Source organism: Peromyscus maniculatus, chromosome 1 (assembly GCF_049852395.1).
Source record: "Peromyscus maniculatus bairdii isolate BWxNUB_F1_BW_parent chromosome 1, HU_Pman_BW_mat_3.1, whole genome shotgun sequence".
Lineage (NCBI taxonomy): Eukaryota > Metazoa > Chordata > Mammalia > Rodentia > Cricetidae > Peromyscus > Peromyscus maniculatus.
In genome coordinates this window covers 128,934,666-128,947,287 of record NC_134852.1, presented here as the reverse complement: position 1 = coordinate 128,947,287, position 12,622 = coordinate 128,934,666, and the positions used below count along the sequence as shown (strand labels likewise).

The 12,622-nt window shown below is 47.2% G+C and overlaps 1 protein-coding gene across 2 annotated transcripts in view; it reads right to left on the bottom strand.

Annotated features, from left to right (window-relative positions):
- Positions 1-12,622, bottom strand: part of Vps35l (VPS35 endosomal protein sorting factor like) — a 110,793-nt gene that overhangs the window by 54,529 nt on the left and 43,642 nt on the right. For both annotated transcript variants that reach the window (XM_006985693.4, XM_042282476.2), the window contains exons 15-18: positions 6,758-6,804; positions 5,175-5,286; positions 4,127-4,243; positions 2,508-2,561 (exon numbers count right to left, since the gene is read on the bottom strand). In XM_006985693.4, the coding sequence (XP_006985755.1) occupies positions 2,508-2,561; positions 4,127-4,243; positions 5,175-5,286; positions 6,758-6,804 (330 nt within the window). The remainder of the gene's footprint in view (positions 1-2,507; positions 2,562-4,126; positions 4,244-5,174; positions 5,287-6,757; positions 6,805-12,622) is intronic.

Here is a 12,622-nt window from a genome sequence, read left to right as displayed (position 1 = left end):
ACCCATGACACAGGGCTGGGTGGACAGTTTAGTGAGCGCTTGCCCAGCAAGTGTGAGGCCCTGAGTTCATCCCAGTACCAAAAACCAAACACACAAGCAAAAAGCCACACACCTTCCAAGAAATAGTTTCAAATATTCTGAAAAAAATAAACACAAGGAAAGAAATCATGTCCATATCCTCAGTCTAGTACCACCACACTCAAGATGGCTATGTTACTCTAAGTCAGTACTGAACACTGTTCTAGAAAGATAAAGTCATTTAGGCTACTTTCTGCCTACCTGACCCAGGTTCCTGCCTCAGCGCCTGCAAAGTGAGCAGTGAGGCTTTGTGGGAAGGGTATAGACTTACCCCTTATAAGCCATTTGCCCTAACTGCTCACCTCAGTCATCTATGCCAGGGGTCAGCCATGTACAGCCTAAACACAGCCTACTGTTATATAGCGAGCAAGTGAAGACTAGCTTCACATTCAACCCACAGAGAGATGGTATTTGTGGTAATATGAATGTAATTGCCCCCCATAAGCTCATAGGGAGTGGCACTATTGGGAGGTGTGGCCTTGTTGGAGTAGGTGTGGCCTTGTTGGAGGAAATGTGTCACTGTGGAGGCAGATTTTGAGGTCTCATGTATGCTCAAGGCACACCCAGTGTGTTAGTTCACTTTCTGTTGCCTGCACAAGATGTAGAACTCTCAGTTACCTCTCCAGCACCATGTCTGCCTGCATGCTGCCATGTCTTACCATGATGGTGATGGACTGAACCTCTGCACTGTAAGCTAGCCAATTAAATGTTTTCCTTTATAAGAGTTGCTGTGGTCATGGTGTCTCTTCACAGCAATAGAAACCCTGACGAAGACACTATTTTATGACAGCAAAAATTTTGAGTTTCAGTGTGTGTAAATAGTTTATAGGAACCCAGTCATGCTTCCTCACGCACAGTGTGCTGTAACACAGCACCATAAGCCAGGAAGTTTAAAGATGGCGGAGGTTTCCCACTCATGGCCCTAGAGGCCAGGAAGTCTCAGATCGGGGCACCTGCAGATTCAGTGTCTAGAGAAAGCCTGCTCCTCCTCATAAGGCCTCCCCCCCCATGATGGAAGGGGTTAACAGACTTCTTTGGGATTTGTTTTAAGGGCACTAATCCCACGCACAGGGCTTCACTCTCATGACATGATGCATCTTTCTAAGTTACTCTGGCATCCTTGAGATAGTTGACAAGAGTCGGGATGACCCATACTCACAAAGCTCCACTTTTTAACACTGAACTCGGGGAACAGGTTTAAGCCCGTGAATCAAGGAGGCGGGGTGGACACAAACATTCAAACCATAACCCTGCACTAACTTGTAAAAAGCTGGGTGCTCAAGCATGAGGACCTGAGTTCGGATCCCTAGCACCCAGCTATCCTGTAACTCCAGGACTGGGGATGGCTGGGAACAGAATGAGTGGAGAGGGAAGGATTGTTGGCTACCAGCCTACTCCAAAAGGCTGAGCATGGTAAGAGGCTTCTTCCTCTGGCCTCGGAATGTAAACATATACACAAACACACAGCCCTCCCACACTCCAATAATAGTAATAATAATAATAATAATAAATAAGATGGCTGGCTGGAGAGATGGCTCCGCAGTTAAGAGCACTTGTTATTCTTTAACAAGGACCAGAGTCTTCAGTCCATTGCCCACATCAGGTAGCTCACAAAATGACAGCTGAAGGGACCCGACTCTAATGCCTCTGGCTTTCAAAGGCACATACAAACACGCCGCATTCTCCACCCCACCCCACCCCACCTCACACACACTAAAAATAAACCTTGAAAAAAGAAAACCGGCTCTAGATGATGATGGTGATGATGTGGTAACAGGAAGACACCTGGTATTGACCCCTCTGACCTCCACAGTGCATACAGAGTCCACACACACATCAAAATATTTTAAAAATCATGTTTCTAAAATAAGCGTACTCTGGTAAGAAGGTCCAAAAAGCCCACTACTACCTGTGTCTAATGTCCTTATTCTTTGATGAGCCCAATCGTCCCCAATCTACGGTTCTGTCTGCACTCAGAGAAAGAAATATCTGTATTTGCTTGTGGGTGGGAAGCACATGCAGGCTCTGAATATTTGAAAATGCTAAACAACAACCACATTAAATAAAATAGAAGAAAAGAAAACACTGCCTATTAGACACTTATAGCAATTTACAAAGCATTTGAGCATCTTAGTTCCTGAGGGGCCTGTTTCGCTTTGTCTGATGCGGTACTACCCAGACTGATGTGCAGTGTGGGACACACTTGCTGACAACACATGCTAACGCCTCCCATACCTTCACATTTAAGATCTGGGCTTAGTGGCATTTGCCAACAGACCTGAGCCCAGGACTTTGAGACCTGTCTGGACCACACAGTGAGGCCCCATCTCAAGCACCACTGCAACATTCCTAGGTGACCAGACTCTGTTGCTATGGTAACCATTAAACCACAAAACCCTTAGGGAAAACAACCCCACAGTCATACGTACCGTGAAATGCCTGCAGGTGTACTCTACCCATACCTCAGCGCAGTTGATGTAGTCCTACAAAGAAAAGGTTAAAAACAGTTTTAGAGGGAGCACACCACCACTAAACTTTCGCCACAAGTTCACAGACAAATCCTCAAGGGCTCTGACAAGAGAAAAATACTGAAATGCCTGGCTTGCTCCTTTGATTTGAATATGAATGTCCCTCACAGGCTCCCACTGCTGGGGCCTTCTGGGAGGCTGTGGAACATCTGGGATGGGAGGCAGAGCTTGAAGAGGTGGTCCTTTGAGGGCTGTAGCCCAGCCCCGCCTCAGGCCTGGACTCTGCTTCCAGCATCCACCAAGCTATGACAGGCTGCAGCACAAGCCCCTGCTGCTCTTCAGCCACCTCACCAGCCAGCCCGGACACTATCCTCTCCACTGTGAGCCAAAACAAACCTCCTCCCTCCAGTTGCTTCTACCGGGTGCTGGGTCAGAGGAGCACAGTGCTTAACTGACTGACCCACATTACCCCGAAAAGCAAGTTACAAAAGGAAACAAGTAGCCGGCCACTCACTGTAGACTTTGACATCAGCATTGCTCCTTAGGCCAAGATGCAAAGCCGTCATGCTTAAGGAGCCCTGGCTGTGTCTCAGCAGAAAACCCCAGGACGGTGGTCTGACTGAGCATTCAAGGTTTGCTTGTTGCTTTAAAAATAAAGCATTTGATCTACAGAAGGGATGTAAATCTACAGAAGGGATGGTTTGAAAAGCCCTAAAGGGGTCAAGGAGGTGACTCAGGAGCTAAGAACACCTGCCATCAAGACTAAGAACCCATGTGTTCAACCATTGATCTTCAATCCTTTAGGGATCTCCTAGTAGATTGGTATTTAGAAATGCACACTTGACTGCTGAACTCTAGCTGCTTTTTGCACAGCTAGAAGACATCTAAAGTTTCCAATAGTAGTAACTGTATGTGTTTAGTGCATCTTGGGGCATCAGAAACAAGATATAATTGGGACAGAAAAATTAAGAAGCATCTTTAATGTCATTTGTTCCCTCTATAGGTTAATAAATGTTAATAAATGATACAAGGAGAGTTTCTTTCTTTAAAAAGTTTGATTAGTAGAAATCTCATTTATTCATTATGTTTTGTTGTTATTACTTGGTTTTTGAGACAGGGTCTCCCTTATATAGCCCAGGCTGGTCTTAAATGCTTCATCCCCCTGTTTCAGCCTACTAAGTGCTGCAACTACAGAGGTGAGTCACAGGGCTGGAGAGATGACTCAGCCATTAAAGGCTCACGACCAAAAATACAGAGGTGAGTCACCTTATATGGCTAAAGCTCAGATTTTAAAAGCAAAATGTCTGGAGCTGGAGAGGTAGCTCAGCAGTTAAGAACACTGGCTGCTCTTGCGGGGAACCCAGGTTTGGTTCCCAGCACCCACACAGTGGCTCACAACCACCCATAACTTCAGTTCCAAGGAATCCAATGCCCTCTTCTGGCCTCCACGGTCACTGCGCACAGATGGTACAGACATATACATGCAGGCAAAACCCCCTGTACACATTAAAAAAAATTGAAGTGTATATTGTATAATTTCTACAAAAATTAGTGGATCTTGGGTCTAAATGGCCACTCACCTGAGGATTCTTCAATTTAGTGATGACTTTCCAAGCTTCATTGAGAATCTGAAGTCGATCATTCTCAGGAGGATCAGCCAAGGCCAAGTTTAGCCCCAGAGAATGGAAAAGAAGATGCTAAGAAAGTAGCAAATGGTTTTGTTACTAGGGATTTTAAGTCAAAATATCTTAAGGCTTAAAAAGAAAGAAAAGGCTCCAACATGTCATCTGTCTCCAGGAAAATCTTCCTAAGGCTTTTTTCTGAAGTTTTACAGATCCACCCAAACAACTCCATGAAACTCAAAGGAGCTGCCAAAGCATCTCAGGTAGAGATAGTACTTAGCATGGGAGAGCCTGAGCTCAGTTCCAGTACACACCCAAAGTGAGGTGGCTTAGAGTAGTGCTCTAATTTGCATGTTATGTACAGTCCTGGAGGAAGTTTTCACTAATTAGGGGATGGAGAGAAAATCTGTGTTCGTGTGTGTGTGTGTGTGTGTGTGTGTGTGTGTGTGTGTGTGTGTGTGTATGCAGGAAGAGGCTAGAGATCAAACGTGAGTGTCATTCCTCAGGAGTTGTCCACCTTGGTTTTTGAGACAAGGTCTCTTACTGGGACCTGGGAATGACCACTTAGACTGACTAGCCAGTGATTCCCCAGGGATTTACCTGTATCCACTTCCCTAGCTCTGGGATCACAAGCACACGATACCTACCATTCCTGACTTTTTATATGGGCATCAAATTCAGGTCCTCATGCTTGTAAAGTACTCTACTGACTGAGGCACCTCCATAGCCCAAGAACAAATATATTTTAAAGATGTGTGACCACATTTTTCCTAAATACTCCATGGTGAGTCCATTCATGGGTTCAGCATTCAAGGCCTGATGCACAACAGTTACGTGACATTAATGATCTCAATCCTAGCCATCTTCCATCACGTCCTTTGGAAACAGAGCCTTCGCCTGTCTCCTCTGGGCCTCCATTGCCCCCCACACCTGGCTCTAGCCTCCGAAGGAATCAGGTAGACACTGTCCATCTCTTCTCCCAACATACAGTAAGTCGAGAGCCTACCTTGGGGAAGCCAGACTCGTCGCACTCTTTAATCATGCCAATGAAGTCCATAGACCTGGTGGCAATGAACTCGGCCCGGAAAGCTGACATCACGGAGTTCAAGAGCAAAGCACTGAAAGACACAGAAGCCAAGTCACTCCAGCTTCCTCAGGACACAAATCTTTTATTTACTTATTTGTCTATTTACTTTTGTCTGTATATTGAGAGCAAGGCTTTCTACATAGCCTAGGAAAGCACCGAACATACAACCTTCCCATCTCCACTCCTCAAATGTGGAATTATTAATAATTGCCACTGTACCTGGCTTGCAAGTCAGATTTAATGCCAGGGTATATACTGACTACCAAGAAGGAAGACTGACAGCTTTTAATGGAAAGGTTAGAAAGGAAAAAACAATCAAAACAGCAGACATAGTAAGGGGCACTCCCTAGAGGCCGCCACAGGACTCACTGCATATTTTACACTTGACAACATTTGAATGAACTAGACAGATGGACAGGAAAATCAGCTACAGTCCAACTCACTTAAGTAGGAGTGAGCCTTCATAGGCTGATGATCTAACAAAACTGAATACTCAATAACAACATGGGTCCTTGTTACAAATATGTTTCTTTTTTTTTTTTTTTTTTTAAAAGATTTATTTATTTATTATGTAGACAGGAGAGGGTGCCAGATCTCATTACAGATGGTTGTGAGCCACCATGTGGGTGCTGGGAATTGAACTCAGGACCTCTGGAAGAGCAGTCAGTGCTCTTAACCTCTGAGCCATCTCTCCAGCCCCCAAATATGTTTCTTTTATACAAGGAATTTCTTATGAAAGGGACCTTGAATTTTAGGTACTTGAGAAAGAACAAAACCCCCTCAAGGATGTGTTGTATCTGCCACCAAGAGAGTAGCAAAGAGAACCTCATAGGCAAGAGTGCATCCTGGCCCTACCACTTACCACAGCCCCATAAAGAAAGGGCTATCATTATCACCCCCATTTTGCAGAGGGGGAAGACTGAGGTATAGGGCAGTCAGGTTAGTGGGCCAAGATCACAAAGCTAAATTCGGATGGGGCTGAGGTCTGAGACCAGACAATTCCAATGCATTGTTCTGAACCTCCACACAGTCTAACCAGCCCCTCTGCTTGCTCTCACTCATGTTAAGAGTGGAAGCTCAAAAGAATAAACCGAAGCGAGTCATGGCTGAGGAGAGAGCTCGGTTGCTAAAGTGCTTACTGCACACATATGAGGGCCTGGATTCAAATTTCCAGCCCCCATATAAAGATCTGGCTGTGGTGAACACCTGTAACCCCACTGCTGGGCAGGCAGAGACAGGAAGGAACCTGGGGCTCGCTGGCCAGCCAGTCTAACTGAATCAGTGACCTCCAGGTTCATGAGAGGCCCTGCCTCAAAAAATAAGGTGGAGTGCTATAGAGAAAGACACCCATAACTGCCCTCTGGCCTCTGTGCATGAACTCAGACACACATAAACACATGTAACACACACACACACACACACACAGAGAGAGAGAGAGAGAGAGAGAGCGCCACTGACTCCAACTTCAAGCAGGTGCTTCTGTGAGTCTTATAAGTACTTACTTGTTGCCTAGTTTCTTACATCTTTCCATCATCTCCGTCAGCAAAGCCTGGGAAGTTTAAGAGGAAAGGCATCAGCTTGGAGGATACAAAGCAACATCTCTAAGAGATTTTCAAAATGCCGGACTCTAAACAGCAGCCAATTTACATGATGCAAATTCTCATAGTCCTCTGTGCTTGGCAAGGATGGGAAGGGTAAGAAAGTAAAGCAAGCGCCGGTGGCGGTGGCGCAGGCCTTTAATCCCAGCATTTGAGAAGCACAGGCAGGTGGATCTCTGTGAGTTCAAGGCCAGTTTGGTCTACACAAAGAAACTTTGTTTCAAAAAACCCAAACCAAAACAAAATAATAAAAGAGCTGGGGCCAGGCATCAGGCGAGTCCAGGGTCAGGTCCGGTCTCTCCAGGCACGGATGGCGAGACCTTGATGAGACACCGAGTCAGACATGGGTGGCAGCATCCTACCCACAGTGTCACTGCAGAATGATGCACCTCTGGCTCCTGGGCATGAGCAAGGAGGCAAAGTCTTACAAAGGGCCTGTGGCTTGCTCAGTAACAGAGTCAAAAAGCAATCAACAAATGCCAGGCCACAGCTCAGTGCCCACTAATCACAGAAGAAGAGCTTGCTCTCATGGACTCACTCTCCCACCCAGGTGCACTACCATTCTCCCATTTCACAGACAGGAAACCGAGCCGTGGCATCGCAACAGATTTTAGCCAAGGTCACACAGGCAGCAGCAACCAGGATCAACGATGACCCCAGTGTGCTGGCACCAAAGACTGCATTCCTTGCCACGTGTCCTTTCCTAAGTTCTAAGCGTGTCCTTCCCCCTGAAGGAGAGTATACTCCCGGGCACTACTAATGGCTTTGGAGCTATCTTAAGGCAATGGAGTATCTTCAAAAGAGCTCCTGGGTTTTCTGTTTTGTTTTGAAAAATCAATGCATGAAGTAGCCTTTAGGGCAGTGGTTGGGGAGTGGTTTTGTATAGTTACAGACAAGGTCAAGGCTAAGACAGAAGGGCTAATGCCAGCGGTCTAGACACTGAGCACTTGACCAGATGTCCAAATAACTGCCCTCTTCTGCATGCTTTGCCACGGGGCTGGAGGCCTGGGAAATCCAGACCCCTGTACACATGGGACATGGGCTAAGCCACACATGGCAAGTGCTTGATACAGAGTGGAAACAAGGTTTATGTCTAAATCTGACCCTGAAGCCAAAGTAATTGTCACTGCACTGTTAGACTCCTTTTTTCAGATTCTGGACTCTGTCCCACATCAAACTGGATCCTGTTATATCACGCCACCCCACCCCCCCCCACCCCCCCACCCCCACCCACCCCACCCACCCCACCCCCCACCCCCGCTCCAAAAACAATCAACATGTAAAAACCCTAAATCCCAGTGAGACAGTATGTAGGCCCTTTGAGGAAGTACTAAGGTTAACTCAGGTCATCAGCATGAGACCACATCCAAAGGGTTGGCATCCTCATGAAAGAAGGTAGAGAGAGCAGGGAGGTTTGTACATAAAGGAAAGGACACAGGAGGAGGCAGCCATCTGCACATGGAGGAGAGAGGCCTCACCGGAGAGACCTTGGCCTTCAAGCCTCCAGAACTGTGAGACAGTAAAGGTCTGCTGCTCAGGCCTCCAGTCTGTGCTCCCTCCCTGAGGGGCCTGGGTTGCCTAACAAATATTCAACCGAAGCCTTGCAGCCTCACTCGGCTTTTCCTTGTGAATTTAGATTTGGCCATGTGACCCATTTTTAGCTGCTGAGACAGGTTGGGAAGTCTTCTAAGGGCTTTGAAAAAAAAAAAATTAAACTATGACGTAAGGGTTGGAGTGGCTGCAGACACTTCGTTCCTAGCAGGGGGCTGCAGAACAGAAAAACAGATGGAAGTTGACTGGTCCAGACTGCCTTGCTGTTGAAGGACATACTGAACTATATTTGTCATCCAGGCTTGTCAACTGTCTGTTCCTGACAGTTAGAAGCATCCCTGCCGCTGCTAAGATGCCATCATGGCTTCCTGACCGCTTGAGATACACTGCTACTTGAAAAGTCACTCTTGACAACTAATACCACATGCTATCTGAAAAAGCCAGGAAAGGGAAATTCTGTACACCTGTGATATCCACAGCATGCAAACGCTCATCCAAAACCTCCTGAAGGAGCAACCTTAACACATGGACCAACGACTGGGGCACACGGAAGAGGCCAGGGAGGTGACAGACAGGTCCCATGCTTTCATACACACACCAACATACAGACATGCACGCGGGTATGCACAGGTGCGTGTACATACAAAGAAACGTGTTGGCCATTTTTAGGTTTTGGACAGTCCTGATGTGTAGGCCAGGCTGACTTGAAACTTGCTATGTAACCCAGTCTAGTCTCCAACCCTTAATCTTCCTGATTCAGCCTCTCATGTTGGGCCACCATGCCTGACCCACTTAACGCTTCTAAAAAGATGAACGGAGGAATAATCACTTTAGGAGACTGGAGAGATGGCTCGGCCAGTGAAGGACCTGCTTCATAAGCAGGATGAAGTCCTGAGACTGGATCTTCAAAACCCAAGGAAAGCCAGGCAGGATGGTTTGTACATCAGAATTGGAGGCTGAGGGAATGGAGACGGGAGCCCTGAAGCTCATTGGCCGGCCGGTCCAGCCTAATCAATGAACTTCAGGTTTAGCGAGAGACCCTGTCTCCAAAATAAAGGTGGAAGGCGGGCAAAATGGTCCGTCAGTAAAGGCTTTTGCCACACAAGCCTGGAGACCTGGGCTCACTCCCCAGAACAGGGGTAAAGTTGGGAACAGAGCACCAGCTCCACGAGGCTGTCCTCTGACCTCCACATGTTTACTGTGGCACATGCAACACCCCTCCTCAGCCCACACAATAATAAAAAATTAAAAAATGAATCAATCAAATAAAGGTGGCTGGGTGTTGGTGGAGCATGCCTTTAATCCCAGCACTCGGGAGGCAGAGGCAGGCAGATCTCTATGAGTTCGAGGCCAGCCTGGGCTACAGAGTGAGTTCCAGGACAAACAAGGCTACACAGAGAAACCCTGTCTGGAAAACCAAACAAACAAATAAAAAAGGTAGAATGTAATTGAGGAAAACACCCAACATCTACCTCTACTCAAATGTGCATATATCTACATTAACAAGTACATACACCACACACAGTGCAATACAGAAACAAAACAACACAGACACACAAATGTATCAAAAATGTCTTCAAAAACACAGGGGGAGTGTTGTCATACAGAATAAAGGCACATCCGTAAGTGTTCATGGAGACAAGCGTTAGACAAGCAGGCAAATCCACTAGAGGTTAATTTTATTTATTTCATTCTTTTTCTAGTCTTTCATAAGGACACGAGGACCAACAGTTCAAAGCCCACTGAGGCTGTCACAAACTTTGGCCAGGCTACACCACCGAAGCCCCCCCAGCTCGACATACATGGCATCCACCCACACCAGAACCTGCAATGCATAAGGTATGCACTGTGTGTGTCAGTCTTCGTTTATACCCTTATGACTGTCCTTGCTCCTACATTTCATTATGTATACAGCATTTCATTGTTTTTATAAAAACTATAAAAGAAATGGCTAGCCACAGAAGGTCTACGACTATCAAAATGCATCTAGAAAGGCGTGACTCCTCCCCTTCTAATCATAACTGATAACTTTGGGTGCTGGTCTTTCTAGAACTTCACCTTGGCCCTGTGAGCATCAGTAACTATTACAGGAGCCTGTTTCGTTTTGTTTTTTTTTTTTTACAGAAACAGGATGACTCTATACACACTGGACCGCAAATTACCTTGTCTACTCCACAATCAAGGACAGCCCTTCCTGCTTCCATGGTACACATGAGTCGGCCGCCATCATTTTAATGGCTGACCAATCACACCACAGGCAGACGGTTTTCAAACTGACCCTAGATGGATGCTTAACACTTTTTTCTTCCGTTGTTCCTGCTATTTCTCTTCACTGGGATTTTCTCCCCCAATAAGCAAATAGAGCATAACTGTGTGCAGAAGCTTAGATATCAGAAGTTTGTGATGTTAGCCTCACCTTGCACTTTTGTGTCTATAAAGGGGGGGGGGGCTGTGCGCATGCGTGTGTGTGTGTGTGTGTGTGTGTGTGTGTGTGTGTGTGTGCTCACGCGCGTGCGTGTGCGTGCATGTGTGGTGTGTGTGCAGGTCCACGCACATGCCCAGGCGGGAGGAAGAAGACACTGGGTATTGGAGAAATTATTTTGGCCACTCCATGTAGTTAAAAGGATATTTATTTAATGGCGTAACTCACAAATTAAGTAATGGGTAGGTCGCAGGGTCTGGGGAAGGTGTAACGCAGTCCAGTGGTGTTCTCCGGAGCTCTGCACAGTCAATCTGCACCGGTCAGCGTCCCGGCACCGAGAGAGCGCCCAGAGAGAGCGCTGGCCCATCCAGCTCTCGGGTCCCCTGGCGCCTCCCCTCGCCCCACCTCGTAGGCGTGACAGTTGCCAGAGTCTCAATGGGGGTTGGAACTTCCAGAACCAAGCTGGAATGGCTACCCACTACAACTGGGTGCCCTGCTCGTCACTCTCAGCTTTGTTCCTTTCAGACAGGGTCTCTCACTGAACCTGGAGCTACTCTAGTGAGCAGCAAAGCCCAGCCGTCCTTCTCTGTACCCCAAGCAGCACTGGAGTTACAGGGGAATGTGCAGACGTGAGGCACCTTTTTACATGGGCACTAGACATCTGAACTTGGGCCTTGTGTTTGCATAGCAAGTGCTCTCACCTGTTAAGCCATCATTCCAGCTCCATGTTGTTACTGCTATTTCCTACTAATATTAGTGTGAGTGTGTGTATGCGCGCGCACGCACATGCCGTGGGGCCTGTGTGGAGGCTGGAGACAACTTTAAAGAGTTGGCTCTCTCCTTTCATGTGGGTTCTGGGGGTGGAACTTAGGTCACAGGCTTGTGTGGCAAGTGTCTTTACCTTCCCCCCGCCCCCAGCCCATCTCACTGGCCCTGTACTTTCCCATTCAAAATAGGGTCTTGTTATTTAGCCTAGGCTGGCCTCAACCTCAGATTCACTATGTAGCCCTGGTAGGCCTCAAAACTGAGGTGACCCTCCTGCCTCAGTCTCCCAAGGACTGGGATTACAGGCCCATGTAATCCTGCCTGCCCTGTTTTACAGTGCTTAAGGAGGAGTCTCCAGTAAGCACACTGGAGTCAACAGCCCCCCGGGACAGTCTATCAGGGTCTGAAGTCTCACCTCAGGTGCAGGGGTTAACAGGAGACACCTAGAAGGGACACACTGAAAGGCTGGACTATTGTCAACTGTGTGGTATTTAAGGCATTCTAAGCCATGGCTGCCTCAACTGTAAAACCCGGGTAGTAAGAGCACCTGGAAGAATTTGGATAATTCAAGCAGATCGGTCCCCACAGAGATGGTGCAGGGTGGCTGTGTGACGGGCTCAAAGATTTCACTGTCTGGGACTCAGCTCCCTACTCCACAAGGTCACACAACCTTCCACACACCTCCAGACATGACTGATGGTCTGGGAGGGAAAGGCCTCAAATACTAAACAGTAAAGTGACTCACCTACACACACACACACACACACACACACACACACACACACACACACACACACACGACAGAACACTAACAATTTACTGATGCCGAGATTCTAGGTGGCTATTCTTCTTTCAACTTTTCTAAATTCCCTCTAAGGATGCTGGACGTTTACTCGCATGCTTATCCATCCCTCCTCCGGTCTCTGCACAGCTACCAATGGTTCTCCCCTCCCTGACCCAACCTGGTGTGCTCCTGCCATCTGCCATTCCTCAGAGTACCACTCTCTTCAGACCATTTTCCTTTCCAAACC